At 37.2% G+C, this 10552-nt stretch overlaps 2 protein-coding genes across 2 annotated transcripts in view; one reads left to right on the top strand and one right to left on the bottom strand.

Annotated features, from left to right (window-relative positions):
* Window positions 1–1570, top strand: part of LOC139857690 (uncharacterized) — a 4523-nt gene extending 2953 nt beyond the window's left edge. The window contains exons 3-5 of the mRNA XM_071846514.1: window positions 1–170; window positions 269–404; window positions 1017–1570. The exon at window positions 1–170 is cut by the window's left edge and continues 18 nt beyond it. Coding sequence (XP_071702615.1) covers window positions 1–170; window positions 269–404; window positions 1017–1439 — 729 coding nt within the window. The 3' untranslated portion in view covers window positions 1440–1570. The remainder of the gene's footprint in view (window positions 171–268; window positions 405–1016) is intronic.
* Window positions 1571–2438: 868 nt separating this feature from the next.
* Window positions 2439–4996, bottom strand: LOC139857600 (THO complex subunit 4D-like). Its single transcript, XM_071846415.1, has 6 exons — window positions 4752–4996; window positions 3890–4033; window positions 3731–3799; window positions 3446–3630; window positions 3214–3264; window positions 2439–2863 (listed from the first exon to the last, which is right to left on the bottom strand). Exons 1-6 carry the CDS (start codon window positions 4956–4958, stop codon window positions 2671–2673), a joined length of 849 nt encoding a protein of 282 aa, XP_071702516.1. The 5' UTR covers window positions 4959–4996; the 3' UTR covers window positions 2439–2670.
* Window positions 4997–10552: the final 5556 nt, after the last annotated feature.

Here is a 10552-nt window from a genome sequence, read left to right as displayed (position 1 = left end):
ACGCCAACTCCATTGGAAGACATATTCAAATCCATTTTCTGCTTGCCATGCTTAATATTTTTAGTTTGTTTAAGGGATACTTTCATGCCAGAAGGTAGGAAACTAAGAGATCCAAGAAGATTATATGCACCAGGCCGAATTTACCATATTGTCGAGCGAAAGTTTTGCAGGTGAAATTTACTCGATTTCTTTACATTTTTATTTTTTTATTTTTTTTTTATTTTATGTTTTCATAGATTCCTAACCATATATAGCTTTGTATACACAGATGTGGGAGATATCCTCCAGAGGTAAGAACCGCAATTCCTGTTGATGGTAGATTTGAACATATTGTTCTATCGTCTCATGCTACCTCTGATCATGCAATTATTTGGATACATCGAGAAGCAGAAAAAGCTTTAAAAGTACGTTAAATCAATTACTCTTTTTTTTTAGTTACTTCTGCTTTATATAGTACGAAACCATTATATGATGCTATTCACATCAAATACGCATCATTCTTGCAGACGAGTAATTTTTAAATAATGGTAAAAATAAATGTGAATGTAGGGATTCGTGGAAATTGTAGTTCATTTTGGCAGAAAGGATATGATTATCTGCAATAAAATCAGTTCGAAAAGAAAATCATTTTATACGGAGTATTATTTTATTATAGGTGGTAATCTCGACCCATTTGCTTACTGAAGGGTCTATTTTCTTTGTCGCAAGCGGGTCAAAATTTCAAATCAAACAAATTTAGCTTAAAGGCGACCGTGTCAAAAGGTTTCGGAATCTGTCCAAAGTCTATATTCTAATTTGTAATCAAATTGTGCTTTGTAATCCTAATTAAGACATTAGCAGTGTGATAATAAATGGACCCAAGTGTTTTGATGATCAGACCAACCTGAGTCAGCACATTTTGACTTGTCCTAAAAGTATTCCGCTCCAACCCATTCATCGCGTATTGCTTCCAGATTATCCTCTGTTCTTACTAAAGGGCTATTTGTAACATTTAACATAATGTTATAATATTGCAGTTAATGAAGGAAAACGATTCGGAAACTATTACAACAGCACCAAAGTTACAAAAATTCGATAGGCTGAAGTCAATTGAGAAAGAGCACAAGGACGCATTAGAAAGAGCCGTGAGCCTCAACATACCGCATGCTGTTATAACCACCGATGATGAAGATGACGATCGGCCTCAAGAATCCACGTCAGCATCTGCTGAAAGTGATGACCAATCATATTCTGACAAGTTGGTGTCAAAAGATAAAAATCTTAGTCATGTGGATGAAAGCGAGAACTTGTCAATAACAGACTCGAAAACAAGGCCAACTAATTGGAATATTTTGGCAGAAAGATTGTTTGAAAGGACCGATTCAGGTAAGCTAAGAACAAGGAAAGATACAAGTGTAAACACTACTGATTTACATGATGCTGGTGTTTCTGAAAGCTAAGTTGAGCTTTGAGATATATGGTGTTTATATAGTGTGTATAATTCCATTTTGGTTGTAACATTTTTTGTATATCTTTTGAAGAAGTTTTTAATGATTCTTTTGTTCACTTGTTCTTGTGGCTTAACTTGGATGAATACAATTGTGATTGATACATAAGACACTTGTTCCAAAAGCAGTACTACATCTGTTTCCTTTCAAGTGTACACTACATTTCAAATGTCAAACTTTGTATTTCAATTAATGATGAGAGCTTCCTAATGGAGAGAAGATATTTATTGGAAGAATGAAGTTAACAAGGTATTATAAAACTGTGAAAGAATAAGTGTACACTTGGTAATAAAATGGTGGATAACATGACCAATAAAAAAAAAAAAAAAAAAAAAAAAAACTCAATACCACATGAGTGGTGTATAGACGTGAGATGTAGACAATCCTTTCCCTATCCGAGAATAAAGACAAGTCATTTCTCCAACCAGAGTGAAAACACTCAAAAGTATGAAAAGTATCCCTCTCTTTATTCGACGGATTGAGAGATTCCTTCCGAGTAGACCTCCGACCAATAAATAGGAAAAAAAAAATTATTAATGTTCAAATTTTTATTAATAAGTAGGACAAGTCAATTTTCAACTTTTTATTAATGTTCAAAGTAGCTCCAAAGCTAGAGCTCGGAGTAAGAGTTGGTAAGTTGTAACCGAAACTTATTTTTGATGCTAGAGTTTATTATTTTTATGTGATTGTTTAACGAAATACATGTTAAAAGCTTATAACTTTAAATCAACTAGAAAGTACAATAAACGATAGCAAATACTCAATTATATAAAAATATTTTTACTTTTCCATTTTGTAAGCTAAAACATTATTTTATAAGCTAATTAGAATAGACTACAAATTTTTTTACCCAAACAATACAACTAACTCAAACTTATAAAAATAATATAAGCGTAAGCTACAACAAGCTAGTCAACCTAACAGAAAATAGAAAACATCATATGAACCAAATAAAACGAAATACCAGTATAATGTCAATTGAGAAAAGCATAAAGTACCCACGATTCGCACATAGAAAACAAATACCAGTACAAGACAACGATCCAACTCTCAGACTGACATAGTCGACAACCGAATCAAAATGTATCAAACGAAATACCACGAAAGCTTTTTGTACAACTAACTTTTTCGCTGTCCATTGCAAACTAATTCTATTTCCGAGTTTCAAGACCTGGGATATAGTTTAAGTTTGCATGGCGTGATAGTTCTCCAATTCCTTGTCAAGTTCATCAGCCGATTTTTCAACTGCTCCCTTCTTTCCTCTACCACGCCCACGGCCACCACCACCTTGTCCCCGCCCACTACCACGCCCACGACCGCCACCGACATTCTTTGCACCACCACGTCCACTCTTTGCGCCACCACGTATTGCTCGACTATAAAACATAAATCAGCACGAAATTAGAAGCGTAGGAGGAAGTCATCAAAAAGCCCAATCATTGCATAACGTTCTAGAACCCTTGTAAATTACTGTATTAACATATAATTACAAGAACTATTCAATTACACTTTAGGTGACAGTTGACCCATTTGAATCGTTTCCTTCTAAATTAGTAAGTTGGCCAACAAGTTTCAGCCTATTTACAATTAAATGAGCTGTAATATTACCAGCTCTAGTTCTTTGCAAATCAGCATGATTTAAGCAATATAAACAAAAAAAAGGTGACATTTTATCTAACAACAATTTATATTGTGGCATCGCGTTGTACTTCATAAAAATGCTTACCCAGATATTCGATTAAATGCACCACCTCGTCTACCACGACCCGCTCCAGGCCTGCACGAATAACAAAACATTAAGGAGTTGGACTTAATAAGATAAAATCGTTAACTTAGGGGCAAATAAGAATACATGAAACGTTACCACTCTAAGCAATGAGATAATGGTCTTATTCTTAAATTTTATACCGAACACGCCATCACTAAGATATTAGAAAAGGCATGAAAAGGAAACATACATCATCACAACCGTCCTCTGTCCATTTACTCCTCCAACCACATTTACACGAGGTGCGAGAGGAGCATCCGACTTGGAGCCAACAATCTCAATCCTCATAGGCTTCCCATCGAGCTGAACATTATTGTAACGTTTAAGTGCTTGAAATGCATCACTTCTTCTAGTAAACATCACTTCAGCTGTTCCCTGCAACAGAATTAACAAAAATTTCCATATTAGAATTATTTTCTAACATGAAACACTTCAGCTAACTTGTACTTGAAACATAAGATTTCAGTCTACTTACATTTGGACGACCACTTTTATCATAATGAATTGCATATCTTTTCAGCTCTCCAATCTCAGAGAACAGTTCCTGAGTTCATAAACAGTAGCCAAGTTTACTTCATGAAATAATCACGAAAATGCAGTAGAAATCCATATAAATACGTTGCCAATGTTGTACCCTTATATCTTCGTTTGTCACTCCAATATCCAAATTAGAGACGTATAACTTTGCACCATCATCCAATCCAGGTAGACCGGTTGATTTTAGACTCTCTTCCAACAGATCACGCTGCCAAGGCAAACTCTTGGGTCTGCGAAAAGGCTGGTGCCGGCATAGCAAAAAAATCCGGGTCGGGACAAACACACGTCAGCACAATACCATAATATATAAAAATTTCGACATTCTGCATACCATAATAACTTTTCATGCTACACATAAATCTAGCGATTAACTACTCAATTACCATTTATCTTAACAACGACATAAAACAAGTTACGAGCAAGGATGTTTAGGAGTGGTAGACTAAACCCGTTGTATTATAATGTATGCATATAGTACAGAAGAGAGAGATCCTGTTCTGAAGTTCAGTGAAGAAACATCTTTAGAAAAAGCGCCATGAACTAGAACAGTATCTGAAGATCTCATCAACAAAAGTTCCAAATATAGCAATAGGATGCATCAATAACTCCCTTCCAAATCACAGAATACAAATCCAACCACATAGCAAAACAGTAATGATCATATCCTGCTTGTTTGAAATCCACAAACAGGGTGAATTGGAAGCAGTGAATCCCCTTTTATATGAAATGCTAATACGTAGCAATAAAACTTAACAATACCAGCATAGAACTTCATATTTCATCATGTAATTCGTTGTAAAATCCAGAGAACACCTCATAATCATAACTCCATGGATAATATACTGTAAATTACCCCTCATATTTAAGTTTGAAAAACAGAAGTTATAAGGTCCTGAAGGATGTGTTTTAAAGCAGATTCTGTATAGAATGCATTAAGATATCCATGATTGTGGGCTTGCCTTAGCAATAGTATGAGCTGATGGCCGAGCATTCACCCTTAGGGGACCTTTGCGAGGTTGCCCTGTGGGTCTTCTACCGTTAGCAACGGGCCCGCCTCCTTGTCCTCCTCGCCCACGACGAGTTTTGCCACCTCGTCCTCTACTACCTTTCTCGGTAGTACGCCTACTTTTAATCATATCATCAAGTGACATATCCAAATTTGACATTGGAAAAAAGCAAACTCTGCAACCTTACTTTTGGAAATACAAATTCCTGTCAATTCAAAAACCACCAGTCAACTACCATCACATATGTCTTTTCAACGAAAAGTAACAGTTTATATTATAGGGGATGATTCCTACACAACCAACTTTTAGCAATACACCCCAAACGTGCTTTACAGTGTTGTACAGTACAACATCATAATGCATATTTGGTTGTGTACGGCTAAAAATTAATGGTGTATAATAATATTTGGTTGTCGTACACCACCAACTTTTAGCCATACACCACCAAATGTGTTTTCTAGTGTTGTACAGTACAACATCATAATGCATATTTGGTGGTGTACGGCTAAAAATTAGTGGTGTACGAATCAATCACCATATATTATACACCTAATTTTTATATCAAATCACATATACCAAAGTCTCAGATTTACATGATCAAACAATCAAAAAGAAACAGTTGTTTACAAACGATATTAAAATTAAATATTACAGCATATATATATACTAAAAAATTGTATCTAAAATCGGAAGGCAAACAAAACAATTGAATCAATACATGTACAGATCTGTATCTACGACTCAATTTACATATAAAAAAATAGATGAAAAAGGAAGGTTACCTAAATAACAATAAATACGAATCAGATCTCTGAATTATGAGCACAAAACTACCACCGATTGCAGATGAAGAGGGAGGTGTTAGGTTAAATCTTACTGGAATTGTTAATTTTGTAGAGATCTGTTTGAAAGTGAAATTAGGGTTTGATATATGAGAGAACCGATTTTGATTTGGGAGAAAAAGGGGATCGTTGTTGATAGGTTGATTTGATTAAGATAAATAAGTACAGTAAAACGGGTATATATGGGTGCAGTATACTTTTTTGGGCCTCTTATTGGGCCGTTATAAATAAATAATTTATGTTATTGTCGATAGACGATAATATTTTTCTCGACAAGGGGGTGAAAATGCCCTGGATCTCTGAAAGTATTTATTTAATTTAACAATTATTCTAAAAAATTCTAACTGTAAGAATGTCTGTCGTCCATGCATAATGCACCAAGTATGATGCGTGTAGGTGGTTGTATGATGCGTGTTGCACAGATAATCACTAAGACACTCAATTTTCATAGCAACACGCATGAAACATGAGCGCGGTGCGCGGGGTGAGTTGCAGCTCAGCTTTAAAAGTTCGTATCTTTTGACTCGTAACTCCTATTTAGTCACTGTTTTTTTAAATCGTGTATATTTCGAAATCTATCCGTTGGCATGTCAACAGATAGATCTCGAAAAAATACACGATTAAAAAAAAACGGTGACTAAATCGGAACTACGAGTCAAATTATACGAACATGTTCAGTTCTGGTGCAACTCCCACCACGCACCAAGCACCGCACACGATGCGTGGTGCTTGATGTGTTGTGTGTGTGTTGCACGTTGCGCCAAAAATTAGTTTGTCTCGGTGATTATCTCGACAACACGCATCACACACGGACATGCACACATCATGTGTGGTGACATGGGGTATTTTTGTAATTACTATTTTTTTAGGACATATTGTTAAACACTTTCGTGAATGAGGGCATTTTTGTCACGACCCTACTTTTTCCGTTATCTTTTACCGTTTATTATTTAACGTCCGTTAATTGGTATACGTGTCACGTCATTTATATGACTTATATTAGTAATAATATATTATGAACCGGGTTGCGCTGCTGGATGCTCCGATCAAAAAGAAATCAGTGGGGCCATGCCGGTACGATAGAAATAGATAAAGTCTTTATTGCCGGGAAAGTTGCAATAATATATTATTTATTATGTGTTATATGAATATTTGTATTCGTATTTAAAATTATACGTTTCTACGTATCGTGAATTTCTATCCGGCGAATCATTTCGGTTTTCAAACCAACGATTAGACTTTTGGGATTTTTGAATCCAAATTATTTTATTTATGATATTTTTATATCATATGATATTATAAAATATTTCTATATTTTATTTTTTCGCGGATGCGAGTTCTTTCCGAAATTTTAATCGCGTAACGGTGTTTTCTCGAATCGGACTACGATTGGACTTCCGGGCCACAAGGATTTTACAAATGGACATTTTGGGCCATGTGGGGCCCACCCATACCCTAATTCTGCCGAATGGTACCCCCTCCCCACATTTGATTTTCATTTTTGACTTTATCATCTCATTTAATCACTTTGTTATTTTTGTAAACCCTAAACAACCTCTCCCACTTTCTCTCCAATCCTTGAACGACCCACACCTTCATCTTCATCATCATAATCGGCCAACATCATCATAGAAAGGTGTAACGACCCGGCTTCGTTATTCCAAAAACACGCTAAAAAAATTGAATCAACACATCTGGACGGCGTCCAGTAAAGAAGACTTGGACGGCGTCCAGAAGATCTAGAAGACGTCCAAATGAACTGCCAGATTCTGATCTAGGTGTCCAACTTACGTGAGCGGAAAATCCGCTTCCCGACACTTTTAAACGAAACCTTTTTTACAACATGATAATATAATTAAAACTAAGACGTTTCCACAATAAAACCATGTTTTACAACATCGGGCCCACATCAGCCGTTTTACGAAATACATACAAAAATACGAGTTTTGACCCAAATGAGTTTAAGGTCCAAACAACTACGAGCTTGATGTTTGGGGATAAACTACCCAATCCTAGGTCGAATCCAAAAGTAATCCAAGCAAGCATCAAAAGGGGAGATCAACTAAATCCCGAGCATACCCTTGCCGAATCCGCTTCCGAACCTAAAAATGTAAACAACGAGAGGGTAAGCTAATGCTTAGTGAATGCAATACTTATACATATACATATGTAATTTACCTACGCGCATACCCCAACACACAACACGTATAAAACATATAAGCAATCTAGCATTCCTGCATACAACAATCAACAACGTTAGTATATAACTCAACACAATAATATACTAAATCAATACAATGCACAAACATACTAAACCATTCCCCGCTATGGCACTACCGACTTGTAGACGATCAATAATGTCGAGTCTCACTCGTATGATATCACCGACTTGTGAATCATCATAAGGTGTCACCGACTTGTGAATCACCAAAGGGTGTCACCGACTTGTGAACCACCAAAGGGTGTCACCGACTTGTGAACTACCCTCTAATACTTATGGGTCACCGACTTGTGAACGTCATGTGGTGTCACCGACTCGTGAAGCACAGCCTAGTGTCACCGACTTGTGAGCACTAAGAAATGTCACCGACTCGTGAATCACTTCTCCGACTTATGGTATCACCGACTTGTGAACACTATGAAGTGTCACCGACTTGTGAAGCACTATAGGGTGTCACCGACTTGCGAAACACTCGCCATTACATACGAGGACACCGACTTGTGAACTTCCAAAAGGTGTCACCGACTTGTGAGTCACCTAACGAAATGCTAAAGGGGTTACCGCCTCGTGAACCACCATGAGGTGTCACCGACTTGCGAGTTACCTAACGAGATACTACCGACCCGTAGTTCTCTTCACCCATAACCTCAATAGGTCACCATCCTGTGACATAACGCCCAATACTCACGATGTGGCACCTAAGGCCCACATCGCGTACGATTAAATAAACCACATATATACATGTATAAATATTCCACTCACCTCGATTACAAGAAAGGCAACTCCGGCTTGAGCTCCTAATCGTCCAACGTGAATCACCTAGATAATTCACAAATAAATAAGCTAAACACTCTAGCTTATGTCCAAAACACCATAAGTGCAATTTCGACCCATTTGCACATACCTTACATTGACTAAGTCAAAACTCGCCCAAAACACTTATAATCACGATTAACTAGCGATTATATTTTAACATCATAATATGCTCAAATCTTAAGTGATAAACACTTATTATGCCTAATTTGACACCAAACCCTAATTTTGACCCACTTCAAAATTAGTCAACCAAAATACACCCAAAATGGGTTTCAACACACTCATAATCACTAAAACTAGTGATTAACTCATTTTGCAAGTCTTGAACTTGACCAAGACATCAACCAACCCAAAATCCACCAACGACACTATAAAACGCGATTATTAGCATCACTAAACTCACTTCATGAGTTTAAATGAGTTTATCAACAATTTAAGCTCAAACCCTAACTTGAATATCAAATCAAACAATGAAATTCGGAGTTAGAACTTACCACAACAACCAAAACGTAGCTAGGAGTGAGATGAACAACTTTAAAACCCGAGCTTTGGTGAGAATCCAACTCCTTCTTCTCCAAATCAAGGTCTCACTCTCTGTAAACTCTTTCTCTCTCTCTCTCTCTCTAGAATTGGATGGGAGTGTTTGCGTGGATGAAAATGTGATCCACAAATGGGACGTCAGTACAAATAAACGGCGTTCCAAATAAAACAGCTGGCCCGTCAGTACATCTGGACGGCATCCCAAGTATTGAACGGCGTCCAATGCTTCACTGCTGGACGGCGTCCCCAATCTTGGACGGCGTCCCCCTTAACTGAAAAGGAAAACAGGGTCTTACAACTCTCCCCCACTTAAATCGGATCACGTCCTCGTGATCTTAGCCCCAAAACAGCCAAGAAAGTACGCCTTCCTCGAATCTTCGAGTTCTCACGCACTCTACACCCCCTCGATGCCACCAATGCATCCTATCGATCACACTTTCTCGCTACACAACGTTCCAAACACATAACCATCCTTCATGACTCCCTTGCGCACCCCAACTCACTACTTAGAGTTCTACCGCCAATCGACAATTCAATTTGGGTCATCCGCACCACGCGCACAATGATGGGATTTCCCGCAAGCTTTTCGGTACTCCAATCAACGCGCAACTCCACAATTTCCAAAATTTGTCCACCATTACACGGTGAACATCCTTTCGATCGCCCATTAAAGATGATATTCACACCTTTCGCACGTACAAGGCCTCAATATTCTATGGAACTCACTCTCGAACGTGCTCTATACTAACATATCTCTACACGAGATAGTCGAAATCGACACTCTACGTCCCTAGTTTACCTCACAAGACGGGACGACTTCCGACAAATTACATAAACGCGCCTACCAAATCGAGGCATTATCGTACCGTCCGGGTACTTACTCCCCCACTTAGGGCTTTAACTGAAAGGACCCGTTCATATACATTATAAATGATTCACAATAGTTGATTACATCGTGAGGTATTTGACCTCTATATGATACGTTTTACAAACATTGCATTAGTTTTTAAAAGACAAACTTTCTTTACATCTAAAATTGATGGCATGCATACCATTTCATATTACATCCAACTATAATTGACTTAATATTAATCTTGATGAACTCAACGACTCGAATGCAACGTCTTTCAAAGTATGTCATGAATGACTCCAAGTAATATCCTTAAAATGAGCTAATGCACAGCGGAAGATTTCTTTAATACCTGAGAATAAACATGCTTTAAAGTGTCAACCAAAAGGTTGGTGAGTTCATTAGTTTATCATAATCAACCATTTCTGTAATAGTAATAGCCCACAAGATTTCATATACATAAACGTTTTAATAAAAATATTCT

The sequence above is a fragment of the Rutidosis leptorrhynchoides genome, chromosome 7 (assembly GCF_046630445.1).
Source record: "Rutidosis leptorrhynchoides isolate AG116_Rl617_1_P2 chromosome 7, CSIRO_AGI_Rlap_v1, whole genome shotgun sequence".
Lineage (NCBI taxonomy): Eukaryota > Viridiplantae > Streptophyta > Magnoliopsida > Asterales > Asteraceae > Rutidosis > Rutidosis leptorrhynchoides.
This window is presented reverse-complemented; position numbering and strand designations above follow the sequence as displayed.